Below are 15734 nucleotides of genomic sequence, written 5' to 3'. Positions count from 1 at the left end.
AAAATGGGGATAATAAGAGTGCCTATGCCACAGGGTTGTTGTAGGGATGAAATGAGATAATGTACATACATCACTTAGAACACTGCCTGGAACAGCAAAACCTCAAAATATGTGAATAGCTATTATTAGTATCTTTCAATCATGGCTTGTCTTGCCAGCACCAGCCAAACCATGTGATTCACCACGAATCTGAAGAGGCCACTTATCTTGGGCTTTGTCAGAAAGATATTTTGGCCATGATCTCAATTATGAATAAGGTCAAAATTAGGATATTTTAATTATATTAAAACTGGGCCAGAAACAATTTCTCCTCCTCTTTCTTGTTTTAGAAATACTCTCGGCAAAAAAAATAAAAAGAAAAAAGAAGAAAAAGAAAGAAAGACTCTGGGCAGATGAGGCCTTCCTTTCATGGAGTCTCTAAAACATCATAGAAATTCCTGGTTGCTGGCAGCACTGGCCATTAAAAGAAAGGCAACAGACTCACTATTAAAATAATAATAGTTTTAAAAAGGTAAAAACTATTAACCCAATTGAAGTCACTTGTCCATGATATTTTATCATTCTATGGGGTGGGGCAAAAGTGGGCTTACAGTTGTGCATATGAAAAATAATACAATAATTAATTAATGAGTAATAATACAAGAGTAAACTATTTTGTGTACTCACAACTGTAAACTTACTTTTGCCCCACCCTGTATGTTTATCACATCCATAACTGAAAAATTAAAACAGCATCCACTTGGAGAAACATAACTCTGGGTAGCATAAGCCACTCGCCTGTCAAATTCACGTGCTATTGGTTTTAAAAATACTTACCATTTCTAATAAAGTAATTCACTATATCAAATCAAGCAAAAATAAAATTAGAGAGAAATATAGCAGGCACACACACAAACATATATCTTATAAGTCTTAACATTAGGTGCTTCAGAAAAAATTATGGCATTAAAGAAATCTGCCATGGGTATTATAATTACACCTACTTTTTAAAACATACTGTCATCACAATAAACTAAAGTTGAATTTTTAATCTATAAGTATTGTTTTGCACAGCTGGGACATCAAGGGCTACATAGCACGCTCCATTAATTGGTTCTTCTTGTTTTCCCGTCCACAGACAGTAAAATATACCACTGTAACTCATAAAAGGTTTAAATGGATTTTTCCCCCTGGGAAAATAGGATTGTTTTGAATTTTTTTCACTCTGTCTCATTTTCACCCTTTATAATTATTTTTTTCTTTATGGGAGGGTCTTTTAATCAGGATTACAAGAAGTCTTCCGATAGATTCTATTGGGCCAGCAAAATGTTTGGATTTGAATTGAAATTTGAATGTCTTGAAGTGGAGGAAGCACTCTCTAACTATCATGGGACAGTTTAGTGCTTACACCCAACTGAGCTTGTACCTACATTTGTTTGGCCCCGTTAGGCCTTGTTTAATTCTTGCTTTAAAAGATGGTAGTAATGGCTGATCTGAGATAATACTATGTTAAGATCCCATACAAAGGCAGGAGAGCGAAAACAACTGGGAATTCTTACAACTGTTGGATTATAGCAGGTGGAGTAATGTGAGTGAAGAGAAAATTCGTCAGTTTTAAAATAATGACTGACCTCATCACCCATGTGAGACTGAAACTCAAACTTCATTGGTGGACAGAAGGCAGCAGGGTACATCTCCATGAATCTCTGCTTATCATTCCTGGGCTCCAAATTGTCAACGGCATTCTCAATAATGTCTAAGCCTTCGTGTCTGGAGGTTTCAAGGTTGTACTCCGCAGAGAGATATGTTCTGAGGGCTCTGTTCAGACTTGCGTGGTAGCCAAGATCACAGCACTTAAAAATGAAAAGAGCACCATATGAAGGGACTGAGAAGTACATCGGTAGTTACAAAAGAGTCACAGTGATGTACAGTACAGCATAGGAAATACAGACAATACCATTGTAATAACTATGTATGGTGCCAGGTGGGTACTGGAAATACCAGGGGGTACACTTTGTAAAGTATATGATTGGCTAACCACTATGCTGTACACCTGAAACTAATACAAAATAATACCGAATTTAAACTGTAATTAGAAAAAAAAAATTTAAAAACACCGTATACAATAACTAATTCAAAACGGATCAAAGACCTAAATGTGACAGCTACAACTATAAAATTCCCAGAAGAAAACACAGGAGTAAACCTGCATGACCTTCCTTGCATTAGGCATTGGATTCTTGGCTCTGGCATCAAAAGCACAAGCAACAGAAGGAAAGAACAAATACATTGGATTTAATCAAATTTGAAGAATTTGTACTTCAAAGGGCATGATCAAGTAAAAAGATAATTCACAGAATGGGAAAATAATTTTTCTTGCAAATCATATATCTGACAAGGGATTTGTATCTAGAATATATAAAGAACTCTTACAGCTCAATAATAAAAAGACAAATAGCCCAATTTAAAAAGTGGGCAATAGAGCTGCATAGATATCTTTCAAAAAAAGATCTACATATGGTCACAAGCATATGAAAAAATGCTCAACATCATTGGTCATCAGGGAAATGCAAAACAAAACAATAGAGAGATACCACCTCACACTCAGGATGACTACAATAAAAAAGACAAATAACAACAAGTATTGGGCAGGATGTGGAGAAACTGGAATCCTTATACACTGTGACGGAAATGTGAAATGCTGCAGCCACTTTGCAAGAGTCTCGTAGTTCATCAAAAGATTAAACAGAGTTAACATATGACTTGGCAATTCCATTTCTAGGTATGTATACAAAAACAAAACAAAACATGTTTTCACACAAAAACTGTATTTTAATGTTTATGACAGCATTATTAATCACAGCTGAAGAGTAGAAACAACCTAAGAGTCCATCAATTAATGAACAAAATGAAGTATTGTTCAGCCACAGGAAGAAATGAAGTACTGATATATGCCACCATATGCAAAGTGAAAGAAGCCAGTCACAAAAGACCACACATTATGATTCCATTTATATGAAATGTCCACAATAGTCAATCTATAGAGACAGAGGTAGATTAACAGTTGCCTGAGGCTAGGAGATGGAGGAATTGGGGAGTAACGGCTAAGGAGTGTAAAACTGCTTTTTGGAGCGATGAAAATATTCTAAAATTGACTGTGGTGATCGACACACAACTTTGTGAATATACTAAAAGTCAACTGTACATTTTTAATGAGTAAACTGCATGTCATGTGGATAATATCTCAATAAAGGTGTTGAAAAAATTAAAGCAAAACCAACATTGCAAGGAAATAATGAAAAAAATAGCACTCGAGTTTGTCCATGCATACTGAGATTAATACAATGAGTTATGGAAGTCCTTCTAGGATGCAAACCTGCTAACTGTAATATTTTGGATTTGTATAATTTACTGAAGAATCAGTAATAATCTGTACTCTTTCAGAAAGGAGAACAGGTTTTAATCTGCACAGAGTCTGGGAATGCCTTATTTCTTATCCCTAGAATAAAATTCTTTTTTTAAAAAAATTCTCACTCAAGGATATTGTTCCATTGATAGAGAGTGGAAGAGAGAGGGAAAGACAGAAATATCAATGTGAGATTTTTGGTGGCCTCCTGCATGCACCCTGACCAGGGCCGAGGCCAAGGAGAAGCCTGCAACCAAGGTACATGCCCTTGACTGGAATCGAACCTGGGACCCTTTGGTCCACAGGTCAATGCTCTATCCACTGAGCCAAACCAGCTAGGGCCCTAGAATAAAATTCTTAAATTATAACAAATGGTTGCCAAAGTCCTTTTATTGGAGTTAGAATTTTGTTTTGTATTCCTAGGGATAAAAGGGCTTTACAATTCTTGAATCTTCACTACCATTGAATTGTATTTACATTTATTTTTTCATGTTGCATTTCAAGAGAATGTGATTTTAAAAATATATATAGTGCTGTACAAGATCAGTTATAAATTACTGACAGAATTTACAGCCCATATAATAAAGAGATAATATGCAAATTGACCATCATGCCCTCACACAAGATGGCCGCCCCCATGTGGGCACAAGATGGCCGGCAGAGGAGGGCAGTTGTGGGGGGGACCAGGCATGCAGGGGAGGGCAGTTAGGGGCAACTGGGCCTGTAGGAGAGGGCAGTTAGGGGCGACCAGGCCTGCAGGGGAGGACAGGTGGGGGCAATCAGGCCGGCAGGGGAGGGTAATTAGGGGCAACCAGGTCAACAGGGGAGGGCAGTTGGGTGGGGATCAGGCCAGCAGGGGAGGGCAGTTGGGGGTGACCAGGCCTGCAGGGGAGGAGAGTTGGGGGCAACCAGGCCTGCGGGGGAGGGCAGGTGGGCACAATTGGGCTGGCAGGGTAGCACTTAGGTGTCAATCAGGCTGGCAGGGCAGTGGCTAGGGGGTGATCAGGCTGGCAGGCAGAAGCGGTTAGGGGCAATCAGGCAGGTAGGCAGGCGAGTGGTTGGGAGCCAGCAGCCCCGGGTTGTGAGAGGGATGTCCGACTGCCGGTTTAGGCCTGAGCCCACAGGGATCAAACCTAAACCGGCAGTCGGACATCCCTCAAGGGATCCAGACTGGAAAGGGTGCCCAGTGCATGAATTTCATGCACCAGGCCTCTAGTTTGTACATAAAAGTAATATAAATATTTAAAAGAGGAAACAAGTGGTTTTAGGGATAAAAAACCAGATCATCCCTATATTGTTCTAATAAAGTTCAATAAATTCAATTTGATTGAATTCAACTCACTAATTGGCCATTTACTGGGTGCCTGGGAATTCAATAGGCTCCAGAAATATGAAGACTGAAAAACAGTAAAATAAAATCTCCCTTCTCAAGGAATTCAAATATAAGCTGCTCATTAATTTGCTACTAAGAGTAGTAGAGAGACACAAAGGAAACAACCTCCGATCTGCCTTCATGAAGGTACACATCTGATCAGTGACCTGTCCTTAGAAATACCAGTGTATTTCATTCCACCCTCCCCATCCAACTTCAGAATTATTGAATTTGGAATTTTTACATAAATATATTCTAAAATCTTGTTACTCAAAGTTGGTCTGTGGACCAGCAGCATCAGCATCACGTGTTAGAAAATGCAGACTCTTGAGCCTCACCCCTGACCTACTGAATTGGAATCTGAAGTTAAAAAAACAACCCGCAGGTGACTCATATGCACAGTGAAGTCTGAGGAGCACTGCCCTAAAACAAGCGAGAGGGTTCTGCAACACTGTGTTTCGGGGTGCTGTTTCTCCGAGCAGGCAAGAGAATCGACTTGATTAAAGATTACTTGATTTAAAAGAGCAGAACGTAGCTGCCACATCACAATGACAAGTACAAGCAAAATGCAGTTGCGAAATGCAGCAGTCTCATCATTAATACATTTCCAGTGGCATCAGCTGCTCTCAAATACAGAGACTATTTTCAGTTAATTAAAAAATTCTAAATTCTAGCCTGAGATGAGCAAAGACTGCTTTTATTCCCCTTGCTCCTCAAAATCCATAAAGGTTCTTTGTAGCAGTTTTATACACATCAGAGAGACTGAAAATTCTGTATTTCAATAAAACCTCATCTTCTGAAAACACGAATCTGTAAGGAAATGGCCTCATTTCTTTGAGATGTACTGTGCTTCCAAACACCCCACTATTCTGCAAGAAAAAAATTCAACTTGATTATAATGAAGCATGGCACACAAGTGGCTTTATTTTATGAGTACTCATCCCAATAGGCCTTCAGAGAAAACTGGTATAGAGAAGAAACAAGCCAGAGAAAAGCCCCTCCACCCCTCCCTACAAAAGCCAAATCTCCTTCCAATTTAAAAGAGAGGAAGAGAGAAAGAACAAAGGAGAGAAAAAAAAGAAAGAAAAAAATCCAACCCCAACTACCCAGAAGCTCTGAAAAATACATGGTAAGCTTTCATTATTCCCAGAAGGAACAGTTCATCCCTCCAATTTCCAAGCGTGGCTTTTTTTGGGAGTAAACGTCAAGATGACAAAAGCTCCAGGGTTTCCACATCCAGGTCAGCGGGCAGATCTGCTAGGTCTGGACCCAGTCAGAGACCCCCCGACTTCACTGTGTCTCCTAACAGGTCGGGGAGAAGCATTCATGAGGCTTAGGAACTGGTCCAGGGGCCTCGCCATGTGTCCTCCGGACTTTGATGGCTGCCCTCAGGAGGTTTCTGTGATGAGCGCGGATGGGAAGTTTTCTTCCCTGACCCCTACAGTGCTATCAGTCTGTCAGGTCACTTAATTGGCATGATTTTGTTATGTCCCATATACGGTGTTTTCACCGATCTAGATTTTGCAAGCATCCTGAACATCAAAAGAAATAAGAAACAGGGATAAAACTCTTATTCAGGGTCGCCTGAGATAGCAGAGTCTGTATACAGAGTCATCTTTTTTCTAAACTGGAAGCTAAAGCGACACTGGATATGTTAAGATTGAAGATACTTGGTTAAAAAGACCTCAAGTAATTCTATGGAGCTTATGAATTATTAATGATGATATGAAAAGCCGGCTTCTGCACAGAGTTGAGTTATAACCCAAGCACATGCAATGATGAAAATACATAAGAAACCAATAAAATAGCTCATGAAAACAAAAGCATTGTGTGTGTTTGGTTGTGGTTGTTTTTTTTTTTTAAAAAAACTGAGTGGATACATAAAATTATAGATTAAAACTGGGGAAAGATGGTTGGATGCAGATGGCTGTATTTTTTATTTAAATATCCTGAGAGCTGCCAAGATAGATTCCACTAGATATTAGTCTAAATCACTAAAATAGGCTAATTTCCTTAGGCCAGTGGTTCTCAACCTTGGCTGCACATTAGAATCACCTGGGAATCTTTTTAAAATCCTGATTTCTGGGCCTCATCCTCCGGAAATTCTGTTTCTTTGTTACTAATGATGAGGCCCAGAAATCGGGATTTTAAAAAGATTCCCAGGTGATTCTAATGTGCAGCCAAGGTTGAGAACCACTGCCTTAAGCGAAAATGTTGCATTTAATATCAAAGAGGAAGATGAAATCCAGGTGTTGAAGACTGTAATCAATACTTCGTGTTGTTCCAAAGGCTGAGAGGTCAGCTGAAGTCCACTTTGTGGGTATGCTGTCAGGTAAACCTGGACCACAGCTGTTCCGGGAGCTAACATTTTTTTTCTTTTTCCCCACATGACAGGCGAAGCCGCAGTGGAGTAAAAGCTTGGTCCTAGGGGGAAGTTACCTGAATGGAACTCCATGGAAATCAAGTCCTGCATACATGTTCCCAGGACAGTAAGAGTCAAGGTCCTTTGCAGGGCAGCCCTGGAAGTGCCCAGAGGACAGCTGCAAACTCCTGCGTAACTCCAGGATTTAGCAGTGGTCATGGGAATGGACAGGGAAGGAACTCTTGTGCAGTATTCTTCCTTAAGTTTATCACTTCTGCCTCCATCTGAGAGGCTTCCTTGACCTTTTGTCCTGGGCCCCCACCTCTGGCTTTCAGTAAGCTTGACTGCGACCATTCCACAGCCATGGGTATTGGATAAAGAATCGGTCTACCCCTGATTTGGAATCGTTCTGAAAAACAGTGCAACCCAAGCACACTGAATTGCAAAAACAGCTTTTACATGACCATGGGTAGCTTTGAAAGGACCACCTTTCTAGCTATTCAGTACCTCCCCCTAGAAACCACAGACACATCTTTATCAGAGACAGGCATCTGGAAGGACTGAACTGGATGCCTAAATGTCTACAGGCAACTTTTAAAAATATATATATTTTTTATTGACTTCAGAAAGGAAGGGAGAGGGAGAGAGAAACTTTAATCATTGACTGGCTGCCTCCTGCTGGCCCCATATTGGGGATCGAGCCCACAACCCAGGCATGTGTCCCGACCAGGAATTGAACCATGACCTCCTAGTTCATAGGTTGACACTCAACCACTGAGCCACGCCAGCTGGGCTACAGGCAACTTTTATACACCTGCTTTCATGGCTGAGTTCCTGATGGTCCATAAAGAGCTGACAACTGAATTCCTGTTGCTGTTAGCAAAACATGTCTTGAGTTTCTCTTGAACAACATAAAGGTCGAAACAGTACATATATCTATGTGATAGGAATGAATACAAAGTAGGAAACAGGAGAAGAATAACATTTGTTACCGAATACAGCTCCCACCCACCCACATGGGCTCCCATGGACTCTTTTTTTCCCCAGGCCAAATCTCTGTAACCACCCTGAATCAAATCACAAAAGGAGAGATAACAAATAAAGCAAGCCCAAGTAAATGCAGGTCAGGTGGTAAATGCTATGGAGAAAAGTCAGGGGAACAGGGAGTGCTGGGGGAGGGTGCTGCTCTTGTATATAGGGCAGCTGGCAGGTGCAACATGAATGAAAAGGAAATAGCTCTTGCAAAGCTCTGGAAAAAAGACTGTCCTAGCCCTAGCCAGTTTGGCTCAGTGGAGAGAGCGTCAGCCTGCAGACTGAAGGGTCCCAGGTTCAATTCCTGGTCAGGGCACATGCCCAGGTTGCTGGCTTGATCCCCAGTAGGGGGCGTGCAGGAGGCAGCCGATTAATGATTCTCTCTCATCATTGCTGTTTCTATCTCTCTCCCTCTCCCTTCCTCTCTGAAATCAATAAAAATATATTTTTTTAAAAAGACTGTCCTAGACAAAGGTACAAAGTCCCTAGCAAGAAAAAAGCTTAGTGAGTCTGGGGAACAGAAAGACCAATGTACCTGCAGCCTGGTAATTGGGGTAAGTTGCAGGACAGGACACCTGAGTGGCAGGTGAGTGCCAATTCACACAGGGTCTTGGTGAATAGTTTGGATTTTATTCTAAGGGCAATGGCAGGCCTCTGGAAAGTTTTAAATAGGGATTGACAGGCCTGATTGATCTATTTCAACACTGGCTGCTTGGGAAGAGAATGGATTATTGATTGGAAGGTCTTAGTGGAAACTGCTTCCTAAGTGCAGGTGAGAAATGAAGAAGTTTTGTCTAGGAGAATCAGACAAACCCGAATGGTAATACTGGGGACTACAGTATTGCAATCTGGCAGGCGTTCATGGATAAATCTCCACACCATGATGTATGGAGGAAAGTCAAACTCATTAAGAAAATCTAAATCCTGAATAAGGTGGTGAGAAACAGCAAGGTTTGGGATATTTAGGAGGTAGCTAGGACAGGATTTGCTAGTGCACTTATTTGTGGGGAATGAGAGAATTGGATTTTTGGCTCGTTCAATGGGTAGAAAGTGGTGCCATTTTCTGAGGTGTCAAAAAAATAAATAAGAAAAAGTTGTGTGTGTGGAGAATGATGATGACAATGATAGGGGCAAATAAATATAAAAAGTTGTCTTGAGAGTTTGACATGTTCAAGATGCCATTCGACATCTGGTTAGAGATGTCCAGAAGGCAGATGGATACACGAATCTGAAGCCCAGGAAGATGATCAAGGCTGGTGATGCAAATCTAGGAACTGTCAGATGGTACTTAAGAGAAAGAAAGGCAAAGATGACGCCGTAGGCGACTTCCCGCATTCAGAGGTCCAGCCACAAAGGGAAAGCAAGCACCATAGACTGGGGAGGAGCAGCTGTGCTGCTGGCGGAAACCAGTGGGGACAGTTTTCATTGGAAGAAACTCTAAAAGCCATCTCCTTCCATCACCCAATCAGGTCAGTTTTTAAATACCCTTTCCATCACAAAGGGATAAAAACATGCATAATCAGCTTATATGACAGCTATACCATCCTAACCCATTTAACATCTTTATAATCTTCCTAAAAGAGTTCAGGCCTAATGGGGACTACAGTATTACAACTTGGCAGGCGTTCATGGATAAATCCTCATACCATTACGTATGGGGGAAAGTCAAACTAATTAAGAAAATCTAAATTCTGAATAAGTTTGTTTTTTGATTAAACACGTCTCTAGAGACAAAAGGATAAGGCTTTATAAAAGCTTTAGGACAGCTGATTATTTAGAAATGATAAGACAAACGTGGCATGTGGTATATGATGTAATCTAATTTCAATTTCATTTTGAATAAATGGCTAACAAAACACATGACAGGTATCTCTACCAAGAAAATTAGCTGCAGTAGGGGATTATTCTATGGCAATATCCCACTTGTATAGGGAGTGATTGGAGACTATGATGCTGTCTTATAAGAATGACAAATACTTCATTATTTCTGGACAGGTGCTCTGGGACAGAGCAGAGATAGAATTTTACTGCTGAGGACTTTGTTTCTCTGAATGCCTTTTGAGGGTCGGTAGGTGTTGAACTAGACTGAAAGAAGTTATATATCACCAGTTCTGCAATCCTAAAACCAGTTGTTTTAAGAATTCCACATATACAGTGTGGTGAATTTGATTACAGATCAGAGATTCCAAACATTAAGACTTGTATTCTTCCCTCTTTTCTCTTTGCAAACCATAATTACTTGAAAATCTCAGCAGTCAATTATAAATATTTGATGCCTGTATGATTTCTCTTCTGGTTGTAATAAATCTTCATTCTTACAGAATAAGTAGCTAGTCTCTTTTGCACTTAATATTGGGGCTATTAATGATCACAGATGTGAAATTTATTAATTACAAAACTACAATATATTTTCCTCAAACGAATTAAATTTCCTTTGGTGAATATATGCAATATATCTCTTGAAACTCATACTTATTTTTTTAGAACGACAAAACAAAAATCCTCAAGGTGAAATTAACTCGGTTCCACTTCACACCTAATTCCAAACTAAGAGATTGTTACTCTACAAACTAAATTTACTTAGGACCTTCTTCTGAGACAGAGGAGAAGGCATCTTAATAGTTTTCTGCTTAAGTGACACTCTGGACTAACTAATATTCAGTTCATTCTGTAAAGCAGAGGTCAGCAAGCCTGTGAGTCAAATCCAGCCCATGGCCTGACATGGTAAATAAAAGTCTGATGGCAACACAACCACAGCCATTTGCTTACTTATTATCTATGGCTGTTTCTGCACTAGAGTTAAGTAGGGACAGAGACCATATGGCTTACAAAGCCTAAAAGATTTAGTATCTGGCCCTTTATAGAGGAACTTTGTGAGCCCCTGCTCTGAAGTACACTGACCAATGCCCACATGCTGTGAACACACACAGCTAATAGGCCCTCTCTAATACTCCAATACATTTCTGCCCCAACATTTCTGCTCTGTATGCTTCCAAAAGTCAACTGTACAACATTTATGCCACTCAAAATTTAACTATAATGTAGTTAATATGTTAAATAAACTGATAAAAAGTGAGAAAAAAAGTTGTTGGAAAGACAAGAGTAAACAAAATTGCTTAGATTAGGCAAAGGTATGCCAATTATGCAAGATTATGAAAAACATTGTAAATACCTGGAGTATTTTTTCTTGTACATTAAAGAACTCAAAATTAGAACTCATAGATAATACACGATGGATGTAGTTTGTGCAAATGAAGACCACTCAGAACTCCTTACATAATATTAGAAGACTGGCAGGTTCAAGTACATTGGTGTACTTTAGATTAAAATATTTACAGCATGCTTTTATCATTTTTTTTAAAATATATTTTACCGACTTTTTACAGAGAGGAAGGGAGAGACAGAGAGTTAGAAACATCGATGAGAGAGAAACATCGACCAGCTGCCTCCTGCACATCCCCCACCGGGGATATGCCCGCAACCAAGGCACACGCCCTTAACCGGAATCGAACCCGGGACCCCCGAGTCTGCAGGCCGACGCTCTATCCACTGAGCCAAACCGGCTTTGGCTATTTTTATTTTTTTTTAGATTCCACATATAAGTGAAATCATATGGTGTTTGTCTTTCTATGTCTGACTTATTTTAAACATACCATCTAGGTCTATCCATGTTGTCGAAAATGGTAAGATTTCATTGTTGATAACTGAGTAATATTCCATTGCATATATGTACCACCTCTTCTTTATCCAATCATTTATCAATGGACACTTAGGTTGCTTCCAAGAGAGAGGCAGGGTCTGATCCGCAGCCTCCGTGGCAGCTGTTGATCAGCTGTTGCCTCTCTCTTTCTCTCTGGGCTTCGCCAGCAGCCGCGCCTGTTTCTCTCCGGGCCTTTGTGGGGGGTGCTAATCAGCCCCGTCTCTCTGATCAGTCCCAGAGATAGGCTCGGAGACAACGACTGACATAGAAACCAACCAATCAGAACCAAATCTGGGTGAAGTGCGAGGAGCCAATGGCTGCCTAGGAGGCGGAGCTTTTGACACTGACTGGCATAGGAACTGACCAATCAGAACCTAATCTGGGTGAACTAAAAAGGCAGAACCTAAGGTGGGGGCTGAGGAGGGGTTTTAAGGGCAACAGCTGTTTGGTGTAAGGTGTAAGAAAGTGGTTCAATTTTTTAATGACCACTTTGGCAGTATAGTGCTACGACCAGGCCGGCAGGGGGGTTAGTGAGGGACGACCAAACGACTGAACAGCAGGCTGTGTGGGGCAACCAGGCTGGTGGGGGGGCTGTGAGGGGCGATCAGGCCAGCACGGGGGGCAGTTGGGGACAACCAGTATGGCAGGGAGGGGGCAGTTGGGGGAGACCTGGCCAGCAGTGGGGGGCAGTTGGGGGCGACCAAGCCAGCCGGGGGGCAGTGAGGGGCGAGTGAGGGGCGATCAGGCCGGCAAGGGAGAGCAGTTAGGGGTGAGATCAGGCCGGCAGGGGAGGGCCGTTGGGGGTGAGATCAGGCCGGCATGGGAGGGCAGTTAGGGGTGATCAAGCAGGCAGAAGCAGTTGAGGGTGAGATCAGGCCGGCAGAAGAGAGCAGTTGTGGGAGAGATCAGGCCAGCAGGGGAGGGCAGTTAGAGGTGATCAGGCAGGCAGGCAGAGCCAGTTAGGGGCGATCAGGCAGGCAGGCAGAAGGGTTAGGGGCAATCAGGCAGGCAGACAGAGGCAGTTAAGGGCGATCAGGCAGGCAGGCAGGTGAGTGGTTAGGAGCCAGTGGTCCCAGATTGCAAGAGGAATGTCCGACTGTCAAGGAAACCAGCAGTTGGACATTTCTCAAGGGGTCCCCAATTGGAGGGCATGCAGGCTGGGCTGAGGGAACCCCCCCATCCCCGTGCACAAAATTCGTGCACTGGGCCACTAGTACTCAAATATTTCCATACAAATGAAAGAGTAAATACTTGTTTAACAACTGAGCCTTCATTTTCTTCAGTATATTACCCTCAATATCAATAAACTTTACAGGTCTGATATCTAATACTTTTAATTTGGAATTTATCAGGTAGTGCATATGCTTAGTTTATAAAAGTGCTGTCAGTGATAGAGTTCATCATAACACTCATTTATTGGTCACAATAAGGCACAATGAAAAATGAAAATTTACTAAAAATAAACTCTAGTAAAGATACAATAACCACTGTTTAGAAAGAGAGTGTTTCTACATTGATAGCTATTTCTCAGAGAGCGCAAGAGAGAGAGAAAGAGAACCTTACTAATTCAAACTAATATTGATAGGTAAAGATGAAGTTTATCTAGAATATATAAAAATTGGAATTATTAAATATTAAGAAACAACAACCATCAGCTCACCTCCAAATATAAAGAAAAAACTTTGACTAGTGTATCAAAGTGTTGAATTATTAAAGTTTTTAGACCTGTAGTAATTAATAAAAGAGGCTTCCATTAAATAGGATGTCAAAGTATATATATATATAAACTGATAGTCTGAAGTACCTGAAAATATTTAAAAATTACTATTCCTCTTAGTTTATGTGATTAATTTGTACTCTAAGAAAGCATTTTTCTTTCTGTATAGCTCAAAAGTTAATTTGCAGATTTCCCATTTAATAAGATCCAAAATTAAAGAGGTTTTGGAATATCCATAATTTGTTGCAAGGGGGGAAATTTAACTTTATAATGGAGTAATGAGTTATATCACCCTACACCAGTGATCAATTTTAGCATCACATTGGTAGGTTAAACAGCTGTTGCTACATTTCTACGTAAGATGTAGCAACATCACCTAGGATGTATTCTGGTGCAAAGTGCTTTACTTGAATTCATCCAGCCTTTTATATAACTCTGGAAATATGGGAGACTAAGAAACAAGCTAAATGACACCACAGGTAATAAATCCAGAAGCTAGGGTGTTCTAAGAAATAATTGTCCATGTCTCTTCAACAAGGGACTTGGCTAGATAAAAAAAGACTGATGGAACACATCACACAGATGCAATGTGTGGTCCTAAATTGGGTCTAGTCTAGACACACCAGCTGTGAAACATTTTTGGGATCATAAATGGGGATATGGTCTAGTTACCAGTTGAGATTTTTCGGAAATGGAAAGATGGAGATCAATGATTGAAAAAAGTAGGTTAAGAAGCTGTTTGTAAAATATAATTTCATACTCTCCTATGTGTCCACACATACATTTTTAAATGTATGTGTGGACACATAGAAAAAAATCTGTATTTTAACAATGGTGATCTTGGGGGTCCGGGGGGTAAGAATGTGATCGCTTTATTTTTGCTTGCAGTATTTTCCAGTTTGCTACAATGTACATAAACTGCTTCTGTAATAATAAAATACTAGTTTTAAAATACAAAGCCCATGGAAAATTATGACTTTATTTTTCTATTAATAAATCCATAAATCATGGTCTATCACAAGATTTATACAAGACAGCTATTGACATGAATAGAAACCAAGGGAAACTGGAGGTGTATATAAAAAGGGTCTCAACCTGAACTCTGATTATTTATAATGCTTTGGTTTAATGAAGATATGTAGTATCTTTCATGTCAATTCACATATGAAATGCTATGCATTAAAAGTCTGTCTTGACTTTTTCTCACTAGAGGTATAACAACTCTTCTAGTAATTATTAGATGGATTGGAATAAAAGGTATTTGCTAAAGCAAAAAGGATTCTAGATGTCTTTGGATAATAACCAGTCTGCTTCTTTTTCACCAGGAAAGGGCAAGCTTAATGGTTTTGGGATCACCACTACATATGCAAACCGAATTCCGATTAAATAAGCAGCCATTTTAGAATATACATATTCACATCTGATTGCCTTAAAAGTCAACATATGTATAATTTTCGCTAAGAGAGTATGCAATTTCAGTTAAATATGACGATGAACCAATTTCGTGTCATTTCTTTTAAAATTCATATTTAAGTTGTATTATTTGAGAACTGCTCATATTTTAAATTTAAGGCTGACCTTTTAAAAGTTCCATTTTTTTAAATTGACAATTACTTGGTATATTTAACTGTTACTTATCTATATCAGAGTTAATCAGATCTGCAGTTAAAATGTCTGAATTTGAAACCTCCCATTTATTTAGCTGTGCCATCTTAGGCAAGCTATCTAGCCCAATTAAGCCTCAGTTCTTTTAATCTATAAAATGGAGAAAATAGCATTTACCTCACACAGTTGCAATGATTAGATGAGATTATGCTTAGAAACCTGCCTGTTACTTAGGAAGAGCTCAATAGAATATCCATGACAATGATGGCGATTCTCATATAATCCTGATGTGTTATTTATATCACAATAATATTGAGAATGCTGCTCGACATCTCCACACAGATGCCCAATAGGTATCTCAGTCTTACTAGACAAATCTACTGCTCCCTCCCTTCAACCTGCTTCTCCCAGGGTCCCCATCTCAGTAAGAGTTACCACCATTAATTAACTACTTACTCAGGACCTGAACCAAGGAGTCATGTGTACCCTCCTTTTCATTCATTATATCAAATTCCTATGAGCTCTATCTTCAGTATATTTGAATCCCACCACCTCTCACAG

At 40.1% G+C, this 15734-nt stretch overlaps 1 protein-coding gene across 2 annotated transcripts in view; it reads right to left on the bottom strand.

The window, feature by feature from the left end:
• The window catches only part of SRGAP1 (SLIT-ROBO Rho GTPase activating protein 1), a 256690-nt gene that overhangs the window by 67450 nt on the left and 173506 nt on the right, over positions 1–15734 (bottom strand). For both annotated transcript variants that reach the window (XM_005871684.2, XM_005871685.2), the window contains exon 7: positions 1611–1832. In XM_005871684.2, coding sequence (XP_005871746.1) covers positions 1611–1832 — 222 coding nt within the window. The remainder of the gene's footprint in view (positions 1–1610; positions 1833–15734) is intronic.

Source organism: Myotis brandtii, unplaced genomic scaffold (genome assembly GCF_000412655.1).
Source record: "Myotis brandtii unplaced genomic scaffold, ASM41265v1 scaffold352, whole genome shotgun sequence".
NCBI classification, from domain to species: domain Eukaryota; kingdom Metazoa; phylum Chordata; class Mammalia; order Chiroptera; family Vespertilionidae; genus Myotis; species Myotis brandtii.
The sequence above is the reverse complement of the archived record's forward strand: the minus strand, read 5'-3'. Positions and strand labels throughout refer to the sequence as shown.